This window comes from Vicugna pacos, chromosome X, assembly GCF_048564905.1.
Source record: "Vicugna pacos chromosome X, VicPac4, whole genome shotgun sequence".
Taxonomy (NCBI): domain Eukaryota; kingdom Metazoa; phylum Chordata; class Mammalia; order Artiodactyla; family Camelidae; genus Vicugna; species Vicugna pacos.
In genome coordinates, this window is record NC_133023.1 from 83,101,211 (window position 1) to 83,113,047 (window position 11,837).

Sequence of the window (11,837 nt, forward strand, 5' to 3'; positions counted from 1 at the left end):
CAGATAGTGGGACTCAGCCCACAGCATCGGTTGCATTTTAGTATTTTTTATCAGCCATCAACACTTGATGTCTCCTCACCTTCCTATGGGGGAACCACATGGTGACATTTGACCAACCTTTCTGTGTTCTGCTCCAATGCTATGAGATCCATGTCATTTGCTCTTCCTGACAGCTTAAATAAGAACGTGCCTATTTTCGTGTGTACCATGGCCTATCCCACGGTTCCCTGTCCCCTGCACATCTTTGAACCTTGTTACCGGCTGATGATTCGTAGGTGCATTGAGACAGGCACAAGGCAGTTTGGCATGTGCCTTGGAGATCCTGTCAAAGGGTAAGTGAGGAGCTATGCGAGTAAAGGGATGCTGGGTGGACAGGGGCTTTTGTTTTCCTTTGGGGCCCTCCCAGGAACGTTTGTACGGATCAGGGTCCCTCTAGCCCCTAGTTTACCATGTGAGAAGCTGCCTATTTAAAGGAACCTCAGTATCAATCTTTTGTTAAATTGGTGGTATATACTATAAAACTTGTTTTATAAGAGCATGGGCCCTGGAGTCAAACTGTCTGGGTTCATATTCTGGCTCCAACCTTGGAGCAAGTTTGACTTTGGGCCAGTTACTTAACCTTTCTGTGACTCAGTTTCCTTATCTGTAAAATGGGTATGATAATAGTGCCTACCTCTTTGGGTTTGTTGGGAAGACTGGTGAGTTAATAATGCATGTAAAGTACTGAGCACCGTACAATAAATGGTAGCAGCTATACATTAAGATTTTTTTTCACAGAGGCACTGCCTGTGGTGTAATTCCAGCTGTAGACCCTGGGACAGGCAAGAAGGCAGAAGTCCCTCAAGGCACAACATGAGGTCATTACAATGTTGGTGGGAGGCGCAGGGGAGGCCAGAGAAACAACTCATCAAGAATTTACTTTCTTGACTCCATTCCCAATAACAGGTTTGCAGAATATGGCTGCATCCTAGAGATCAGAAATGTTCAGTTCTTTGCCGATGGCCGCTCAGTGGTTGACAGCATAGGCAAGAGGCGCTTCAAGGTCCTCCATCAGGGCCAGCGGGATGGTTACAACACAGCTGACATCGAATACATTGAAGACCAAAAGGTGAGGTCCCAGAATCCCAAAGCCTGGCTAGCCCTGTAGCTTGACAGACCAAGATGATTGCAAAAGGGTCTCTCAGCACTGATGCGGGTCTTGGGATTTCTCACCAAGTGGCTGTAGCGAAGTTGAATGCTGCCTGATTGCTGTTCGATTGTGGAACGGCAGTAAGTGTGCCCAGTGCCCGGGCTTTCCCTGCCTAGTTGCTGAGTGATATTCATGCATGAGAGATGCCAAGCCAGACCAACTCCAGGGCCCATTCAGCCTAGGAGTTAGGTCTCTGCCAGGGAGACCAAGATCTGGAGCTGGATCCGTACATGTGTATTTTATTTTTTGATTTATTTATATTTTAAACCTTTTTCTTTTGAGATAATTGTAGGTTCACATGCACATTTATATTTGTGAACGTGCAACCTGGCCAAGAGCCCCTCCCAATAATTCATCATCCCATAAAGTGGAAAGATGACATGTCCAGTTAATCCTTGGTTTCCTGGACTAATGGGTAGAAGAAGAGATAAATCATCCCATATCTGTTCATATTTACATTCACTACGTCGTACAAGATTAATAAATATTTGATCAATGAATACACGTATTTGACTTGTGCCCCCTGCCCCTGCCCACCCCGCTTCAGAAGTTCCAACCTTGGCTGATCATCAGAATCACTTGGGTTGTTTAAGAATTATCGGGTTATAGCTTCTAGATTGGTTTAGATTGAGAGCTTGGATAGAATTTTTAAACTCAACATCTGAAGATTTTGGTCATAACCTAGATTGGGAAACAGCTACCCTTGCCACTTTCTTCCTGTATCTTCCGTTGGAGACCTTGGAATTAACATAGTTTTAGCTACCAGCACTTTTTAACCTCTTGGTTTATTTAATAATTAACTTGGTCTCTGGAGAAGTTCACATATGTCAATATATGTATTTACCAAAAAGTTCAATGTTAAATTACCAAGCTCGATATAGTTGTGGAATTACTGCATTCCACAGTACACACTGAGACGTGGACACATTGGTGTTCCTCTTCCCGGTGAGCAGTGGGAAAGCAGATGTCGAAAATGAAGAGGACAGAGGCATGAACTTGCACAGCCTAGTTTGGTATCATGCCTCCACTCAGGCCAGTTTGCATCTGCATCGCTGGTTCTCTGTATGTCCTGCTGTTTCAGCTCATTTACCAGCTGAACCTCTCTTCATCCTCCACCCTCAACAGTATTTACACACAGTCCATCACCTGGCTGAGGAGCCTTTCACATACCACACAGGAGAAAGCCAGAAAGGCGAACCTTCCCATAGCGTGAAAGGATGGATGCTCAAAGAGTCAGGTGTCAAAAGGGGCTGTAGGTGTGTCAGAGAAGGTGTGGAATGCTTCACTTCCACTCTGATACTTTCAGGTTCAAGGAGAGGATTGTGCTGAGCTCATGGGATTACATAACTGTGTCTATGAGCAAGCGTCATCATGGTTTCATTCACTCAAATCATCTCTGAAGAATCGGATACTCAATCATTTTGGCCCAATGCCAGAAAAGGATGCTGATCCCCAGGTATATAAAAATGTCTCTTTGTAATTGGTCATCCCCACCAGATGAGAGAGCCTAGGGTTTGTGATTAGCTGGGTCTGTGGTTTCCATCCAGCAAATCAAATGTAGAGAGGAAGATGGACCCAAATCGGTCTTGTTTGGCTGGGCAGTGGACATCATGGGTAAGACCAAAAGGATCCCAAGTCAGAATTGGAGTAACTAAAGGGAAGCAGCAGGAACTTGGATCCAAGACAGGTTTTGAGAGGTAAGTCAGGTGAAAGGATGGGAACACAGGCACCATCAACAGAAGAACCTTTAATGGGAGTCCAGATTCCCACCATGGTGATGTTAGGGTGACAAGATTCATGCCATGCCAGGCTTAAGAAAAGGAAGGGTACCCAGGGCACTGAGACCAAAGGCTGCTGCTTCCAGAGGGCTTCATAACTCTCTCCCTCCATCGCTGCAGGAGCCAGGAGCTTGGGCCAGCCACCTTACATGATTCCAACTGCAAGACCAGAGCAACTTTTCACACCAGGTCCCTCCATGCTTGGTCCTGCAGGCCTAGACCTTTGTCATTGTCCTCATCAGGGGTGAGCAAGTTTTCTTGAGAAAACTGACCCAATCCTTAAATTTGCCCTTGGCTGAGTTATACTAGAAGACAGTTCATTAATGCTACTGGATCAGTCTATTTCCTGGGGGCACAGATCCATTTGAGAGATCAAGCTGCAGATCACAAGCTCTCCAGAGATGGAGATGGAGATGGTTAAGTTTCACCAAGCTTTGCTTGCCTGCTGTAAGTCAGGGCATACTCTCTTTCTAGGACAAGGCTAGAAATACGCCAGTCAGAACTTTTCCCACCATCACCTTTTCCACGTTCTGAGCTGGCTCTCCTACATAATCACCATCATAACTTCCCTGATTCTTTACTTACACACATTCCTGACTCTGTCACAGTAGTAGAATAGAATATGTATATTCTGACTTTCTTGCCCAAAGACTGGCCCTACTTACCTCTCTAGCTGCATGACCCTGGTAAGTCCCTTCCCCTTTCTCAGCGTTTTTCCCCATCTCTGAAATGAGGGATGTGGATGAGGAAGTCTCTAAAGTCTCTTCTTCCTCTTGCATTCTGAGGCTGTAAAGCACCAGTCTGTTCCCTAATGGGCTGAAGTGTCTTGTTTTCTCCAGACCACAAAGGTGGCTCCTTTACCCTCCATTCAAAGACATCATTAATGTTGGAGGGAGAAAGGCCAGTTAGTGCCTCCCGATGATTCAGCTCCTGGCTCTGGGCCCCTGTGACTCAGGACTCCAGCGGAGCTCTGTGCAAGCTCACAAACAAACAGAATGTTCCCCTTCACCTTCTGGAAAGCGTTCTCCCCCAGTCAGGCAGAAGGTAGCAATCAGCAGTGATAACAGCATCTTCCACAAGAGAAAACACAGATGTTACACAGTGATCCGTGAGGGCTCAGTGACACAGAAAGCGGAAATCTTAGGTTTCATTTTGTTTCTTATTAGGACTGTTACCATGTTGCTCTGGCAGTAGTGGCAGCAGCAGCAATAACAACAAAAAAAATCCCATCCGGTTTGATCCAGTTAGTGCTGCAGTCCCAGCGGTCCCAGGTCTCATTAACAAGAATGTTCTAAGCTTCTGGAGGAGATTTCTTAGAAACCACCACATGTATTAGCATCAGCTTAAACATCTTTGTTAATGATCCTGGGAAATAGAGTTCAGGATCTGTCAATCTAATATTCAGAACTGATTTTAGGAGGGGGAGCATGTCACATACTGCAGCGAGGGACAAAAAAACACTTCAAATGAAGCTCGAGGCACAGAGAAGCAGAGGCAGCGAGGGTTGAGGGAGATCAGGTGGCCAGTTTGGAGGCAACTAATCCACGTGTGGGTGATTTGACCAGAATGTGGTTCTCTGCAGTCCTAGAGCCAGGCTTAGCAGGAAGTAAGTCACTGATGTCTACAATGTGTGCCTGGGATGCTGCTGACAAGCAGGATGTTGGTGCAGGATTTCTGTGGGATGGGAAAGCTCTTTATTAAGAGGAAACCTGGGACAGTATACATTTCTGTGTGACTGTGTTTTCCAATTGGAATTTTTGCAAAGTGGGATTGCTGTGCTTTGGGGCTGTGAATCATAGGCTTTGGTTTTGGGGGAGGAGCTAGCTGTGGTCCTATAGTGACCCGGCCTATGTGGACTCTGTTGCGTTCAGCTGGAAGCAGGGAAATGAAGGGAGGTAAGAGACACCCAAAGCGTAAGGGGTCATGGGAGCTGAAGGCCCCCATGCTGTATGCATCAGGCCAAAGGGTCCACACGGGATCCAAGAGGTGGAAGAGACTGAGTAGTTGTCCCTCGGTATCTGCGGGGAACTGATTCCAGGAAGCCCTGTGGATACCAAAATCCCTTATCTGAAATGATGTAATGCAACGAATACAGCCAGCCCTCTGCAGCTACAAGTTTTACATCTGCAGATTCAACCAATCAATTTCAATCCACAGGTATGGTTGAATCCATGGATTCAGAGGGCCAACTCTAGTAGATAGTTTAGCTCGTAAAATCACACAGGCTAGAAGGTATGGTGTATTTGTTAGGATATCAATTTGTTTGCTTTACTCACTACCAAAAACAACTGTAGTTTAAACAAGACAGAGAACCTAAGTCGTGGAGGGCTAGGGCAGCCCTGTCCCAGATCATTGAGAGACCCAGGCTTCTTCATGACGGAGCTCTGCTGTCCACTGAATGTTGCTCTCATCCTCCTGGTTGAAGAAGGCTGATCATCACCACGTCCACGTTCCAGCAAATGGGAAAAGGAAGGAAAGAGGAGGCGAGGGCTCATGCTTCTTTCCTAGAGCATGACACAGAAGTCACATATCACTTTCTTTTATGCCTCATTAGCCAGGACTTTGTCTTATGGCCTCACCTAGCTGCAAGGGAGTCTGAGAAATGTAGTCTTTTCCTTCCCCCTGGGTGGGTGTATGCCGAGCTAAGATAAAGGGACATAGGTAGGTAATCAGCAGTCTCTGCCACACATAGAAGCAGTTCCACTTGGGATGTTTACCTTGCGGCTTTGGAAACCTGCAGACTTGTATTACTTCCACAGGGATAGGATGAGCCCACTGCGTTTCTCTATTGCAGATCAACCCGAATGGTCCAGCCTGGTGCTGGTGGACGTTAGCAGTTCTTCCATTGGAAAGCCGAGCTCAGCTCCCGTTCCTAGCAATGAGGTCCTTAAAGGATCGACTGAACGGTATTCGGCGGGTCCTGGCCTTTATATCCCGAAACCAAAACTAGTGAGTGGATTGCTGCAAAGGAGCTCCCACGCTCCCCCACCACCCTGGGGGAGTCGTCTTGTAAATATATCTAATTGCAATAACATCTGAGAAGGAAGTATCAAACAGAGGCATTATCCTGCTATGAATCACAGAGAGAAATTAAGTAGAAAGACCGAACGGATGTGACCTGTTTGAAACTTTCTTTCTTAAGATGCTTCTTGACATGCTGCACAACTACATGCACAGCAGAGGTTGTTTAAGAGCCCAGAAGAAAAAAAAATTTTTTGATTTTGACATAAAAATTTTCTCAAAGTTTAAAGTGGTTTTGCTTTAATTTTCTGTCTTTCATAGATGAATGACTGTGTGGTTGAAATGTGAAGCCAAGTCACTAATCATGTTGTGCATTTTTTCCCTGACTTGTGGTCTCATTCCAAACAGTTCAGGTTTTACATGGCATTGTGTAAAATAATGTTCATACTTCTTTCTGTTTAAATAATTTATTTTTTGCACTACTGTATCCTTTTTCTCTTCATGTATGTATGTAACTATTAAGTGTGCATTACTGAAAATTATTTATTGATGTGGTTTTCCATGTACCTAGGGGGAAGTAACAATACTAGAAATGTGCAATATTGCTTTAACCATTTTTTGCTATATTTGATCCCAGTTCTTGAACCATTTTTGTATCTATCAGGATCATGCTAAGATCATTTATCTTCACAGATTCCCTTTTGCTTTCAGCTTGAATCGAACAATATAAAATACTTAAGGGATTTGTTTTTGCTTATGGAATAAGCCAGGGTAAAGTAAACTAATCCACTTTCTGCATGTTATACAGAGCCAGGCTGAAGGAATTATTTTTCTGGAATCAAGAGATGAATTAGAGGAGTGTCTTTTATTACAACCTATTATAGGCATTTATTTCTGCAATCTAATTATAAGTATATCTTAATTTCTGCCCAGTGCAGTTAGGAATGGAATTTTTAGGCAGGAGAATATTTAACCCTTCAGAGGGAATGGTTTTTGGTCTGGCGCATCACAGTCATGCCCAGCTAGCCTCCACACCCCACCTTTTCCCAGGGTTCTGAGGATCTGGACCTGGCTACCATGTGTGGAAACACTTGATGAAGGACTGTCCATTATGAAAAGTGTGAAGAAGCCAGGAACAAAAGTAGAACCCTTAAAAAAATCCTCAAACTATCTTTTTGGTTTTTGAATCTTTTTAAAGGAAGCAGACAATCCATGATTTTATCTAAAGACTATCTTTCCTCCTAGCTGCAATGGGCCAGAGAGTTCAGTACAGGGGAAGAATAGTGGTCAGGAGGTAAGAGTGAGCCCTTGTCTAGCTGGTTTAGTGCTAGTTTGATGTCATTAGTGCCAGGAGAACCTGAAAAATACCATGAGTCCAAGAGTGTTATAATGACAGACTGAAAAGATTAGGGCAGGGAAGAAGTGAATCGTGTTGTTCCTCCCTTCAAGCAAATTATACCCCCCCCACCATGTGATTCTGGACAGCTGCAGTGTGTGACTCACATGCGGCCCATCCACTCTGTTCCGGCCAGAGGTTAATGCCTCAAGCAATCAGTCTGACTTCTTCCATTACCACCTGTGGCCAGAAACAGAGAAGGGAGAATGAGATGATCCAGGTGACAAAAAAGAGATTCCTGTAAGCAGAAACCAAATGATCTTTTCTGCCCTTTCTTAATGAACACTGTGTTTTCAGAACACTCTGTTACCAGATTTGATGCTTGGAGCCCCACTGGACTGGTAAAGAATGGAAGTATAGGCGTGGTTACTGCCACCTGGTGCCCAACCACGTGGTCACAGCACAGTCCTAGTACAACTAGTTGCCTGCTATCGAATGTAAATGCAGCAAAGAAAAGGGTCATAAGTGTCTCCAATTGCTAGATATGTTACTTTTGTGATATCACTTTCTCCCAGCCCGAGTTTCTCATCTAGGAAATGGTGGTGATAAATACTGCATATAGGGTTATAACATTAAATGAGATAATATATGTAAATCACTTAACATAGTGCCTAGCACATAGGAGTCATTTAACAAATGCTAGCCATGATTAGATCAGTCATAGCTGCAGAGTATCATTGGGACTATATTTGCATAAAACCCTGCCTTTACACACAATACCCATTTCCAGCCTCTTTTAACTTGACCGGGGGGATCCACACCTTTGATTTTCAGACCATAACTTGATGATTTACATGTAGTTCCTTTGGGGGTCAAGTCTGTCTGGGAAAGTGAAAAGACTGGAAAACAAATGAGAGTCAGAGATGAGGGAGAATTCTGTGCCAGGAAATGTTTCATCTTTCAAGAGGGCTAAAAAGTAGCGTTGTTTGGAGGTGTAGAATTTCTGATAACATAGAAGCCTTAAGTTCTAGCTCTGTTACCATGACCAACTCATCACTCCCTGCTCTCTAAAATGTATAAAATTCCACATTACAGAATATTGCATGTTGCTAGGTGAGGACCCAACTCCAGCAAATGTAGAGCTCAGCAGGGCAGAATTGCACTTTCCTCTCAGTTAGCCTGGAGACGCATTGGGGTTATTTTGCAGCCAGCTTTGGTTTCAGTAGTGGTGGGAGGCAAGTTGCAAGGCTAAGCCTTGGCTTTCTTTGGTATGTATTTGAATGGGGTAATCAGTTGGGCATGACCATTTCACCGCTTGTAAATTGATTTTACTGCAAAGCTAGGGAATGAAGCGTATACAGAGAAAAAAACATAAGGTTAAATCTAGACCAGAAGGGCACGACTTCCCCCTTGGTAATTAGTGCCATTTATTTCGTTAGTTTATTCCTGCCTATTGTGACTGGCCTAGTCTTTTCCTAGTAGATTATTTTGTGTATGTGTGTGTGTGTGTGTGTGTGTGTGTGTGTGTGTGTATGTGTATATAGATGTATATAGATGTGTATATATATGTGTGTGTGTATATGTACATGTGTGTATATATATTAGGTACCAAGCAGACATTATGCCTTTCTGCTTTGTACTGTACTATTGCTGCTAGCTAATAACCAGCAAAATGTAGAAAATGAATAATGATAAAACTAATTTTCTGTAGACAACTTGGAGAAAAGAGTGCTTGCCCCTTACTTGAGGGGGGTGGCGGAGAACTGACTCTGTTGACAATTTGCCTTTTCTGAAGGCCGACTGCTTCTAGTCCTATGCTGCCTCAGCATGCTGGGGCTAGTCGAGTCACTCATTGCCTGTGTGGCACTTCCAGTTCTGCCTGTGGAGCCAGACTGGGCTCAGATCATCCCCTGTGACTGGCCATTGGAGCAATGGAGCTCTAAGGCTGGTTCACAGCACCCAGAGGTCTCTTATTGTCAATAGATCGCATACTGTTGATGAACAGGAACCCAATGGGGACTGTGTTCCCCACCACCAACTCCATTTCCAAGATGGGAATGTTATTCGGGGAATTAATTCTTGAGTTCCCAACTTGTTGACTTTGCATCCATTTTTGTTTCCCAAGGCAGAATCATAGCAGAGGTGTGTGATCGAGATGCAAATGGAAGGCAGCCCAAATAAGGGAAAAGGACAGATTTTTCAGCCCATTCTTGGGCTTGAGGAGTGAGACTTTGATTTGATCAAAGATAGTTCTAAGAAGCAGCTGGCAGCATGGGCTGCAATTTGTGGCCCTTCCTGAGTGCAGTGAGGAAGAAGGAAAGGAGCCAAGTAAAGTATGTATTTGGTTCCTCTTATAATGATCACTCCCACTGTTCGACTATTTAATAATCTGGATTATGCACATCCAGAGGTGAAATGAAGACATTTTCCCTTACAAATGGGTATTTTCAAATGCGCTAAATTAACCTTGAGAGAGAAGTGCCTGTAATTTCTGTTCCTGGTGTCATTTTAAAGCTTTTGCTTCATGACTCTGTAGCCATTTAAAACTTTGTCGCAGCAAATGTGATTAACAGAAGTTTACAAAGCAACACTGTAGCTTATGCATCATTTTTAAAGTTGCTTGACATTTATCTATCGTCAAAGCAACAATGATAAACAACAACAAAATCAAAGGAAAGCAAATAGGTCAATGTGGCATCATAGGCTTACCTTAGATAAACTAGTTCCATCATTTTCTGCAGTTCTCAGTAATGCCAGGATTAAAATATCAAGCAAGCCATTTAAACAGTGGCAAATGTGTCTTTGTGTTTGTAATTCCAGTTGTTTCTTATGCAGCCACTTTACTCTTGCACTGTAATGAACTGAAAGGGGAATTAATGCTTTTGTTTTCCTTCCCATATTGCTATTCAACTACCTCTATATGCTTGATGTCTCTTTAGGGTCTTCTTTCCTCCAAATCTGTGCAAAAGAAGTTTCAGCTCATCTATGTTGTAATAACAATGTGATATAGACAGTCTCTGTGAAAGCTTGTTGTTCATTAAAAAGTGTTTCCTATTGTCTCACTTTGTATCTAACACAACTGTACCTGTACTTTAGGGCAAGAATTGCTCGAGTTACTTCAGTATCTTTTTGTTGAAGCTGAATAGAAGGGAAAGTGATCAGAACATATATTTTGTTCTTGTTCCTATTGATTGTAATGCATTTGACTGGAAGATCTTGCAAGAAAATAGACCTGCGCTCAGAAAGCAAGCTCTTATGTATGTGACAGTGAGGCAGGTGTGACCTGATTAAATTAATTGTTTAAAAATGCACCAGAAAAGCTTGTTACTACTAATTATGTGGAAGCTTTTTGCTAATAATCTGCTCCTAGTTTATTTGTCAATCCATCCATATATTGGGTTTGCTTAAAGCAGAGCGTGCTACCTACTGTGTTTTCTCTGGCATGATAAAATGTTCATGAAAGCAAAGTACATGTTTTTATTTCAATTAAATGGTTTCTCAACACTAGGCTAAAGCTAAGGCCCACAGCATGAACCCTTTGACAGGAAAATTGGTAAAACTGACTGGGACAATGAGCCATATTGACCAAACTGACTCCAGCCCGAGGGCTTTGGCAGCATCTCATCCCCTTTACTGCACGAATTTTGGTCTTGTGCCATCGATGACTTTATACAGGTTCTGTTTTACCACCGAAGAAGAGAAGACACAGGAGTAGAGCAATTAAAAAAAAACCCAAAATGACAGAAAACTCCCCTTGGGCCTGACCTTGTTCTTTGTAACAGGATTTTCTGGGGGTAACTGAGAAAAATCAGAACTCCTGCCCAACCAGGCCCCAGAGGGAATGCTTGGCTCTGTTGGCCCTCACCCTTCTGTGCCTAGCCTGCAACTCTCTGATTCTCGTGAGATAGAGCACATGCTGGCCGAAGGTACGATCTTCCCTCCAAGGCAGTTCTTCTGCCCAAAGTGCCTGCCTAATTCTCTTTGGAGAACTAGATTGGATCATCTAAAAAGAAGATCTTGCTTGAGCAAAGAAAGTCTAAACCAACACTTTCTGCTTCCTCTCCTCTGGGCTCCACTCTTTGAGTTCCCCAGGGCAAAAGAGGCCTCCCTAGAAGGAATTCCCAGTCTCAAAACAAGGTAGGAGCAAGAGAAGGGAAGGCCAAATGCCTAGACCCACAGGCTCCTAGATATTTAAACTTTCCCTTCCTCCCTTATGGTTTTTTTTTAACATTTTTTTATTGATTTATAATCATTTTACAATGTTGTGTCAAATTCCAGTGTTCAGCACAATTTTTCATTCATGGATTTTAATTCCATCACTTCCAGGAGGGGCTGAGGTGGGGTGGGAAGGGGCTGGTGTCAGTACTCTCCATATTGGCTTCTTCCAGGTAACACAGGAAATTCCCAGCCAGACTTGTCCATGGTCAGCCTAACGCAGAGGCTTGCCCTGGTCCAGGCAGAAAAGTGCAGGCCCCAAGGAGCCCTGCCTCTAGATCCTGAAGCCCACTTCTCCCAGCCTTTTCAGTTTTCTGTTAACTGATGTCCCCATTTCAACCGGTTCTTACATTGACTG

At 43.7% G+C, this 11,837-nt stretch overlaps 1 protein-coding gene across 1 annotated transcript in view; it reads left to right on the plus strand.

Moving 5' to 3' along the window:
* The window catches only part of LONRF3 (LON peptidase N-terminal domain and ring finger 3), a 37,290-nt gene extending 26,559 nt beyond the window's left edge, over window positions 1-10,731 (plus strand). The window contains exons 8-11 of the mRNA XM_015243197.3: window positions 174-332; window positions 946-1,108; window positions 2,496-2,645; window positions 5,762-10,731. Coding sequence (XP_015098683.2) covers window positions 174-332; window positions 946-1,108; window positions 2,496-2,645; window positions 5,762-5,917 — 628 coding nt within the window. The 3' untranslated portion in view covers window positions 5,918-10,731. The remainder of the gene's footprint in view (window positions 1-173; window positions 333-945; window positions 1,109-2,495; window positions 2,646-5,761) is intronic.
* Window positions 10,732-11,837: the final 1,106 nt, after the last annotated feature.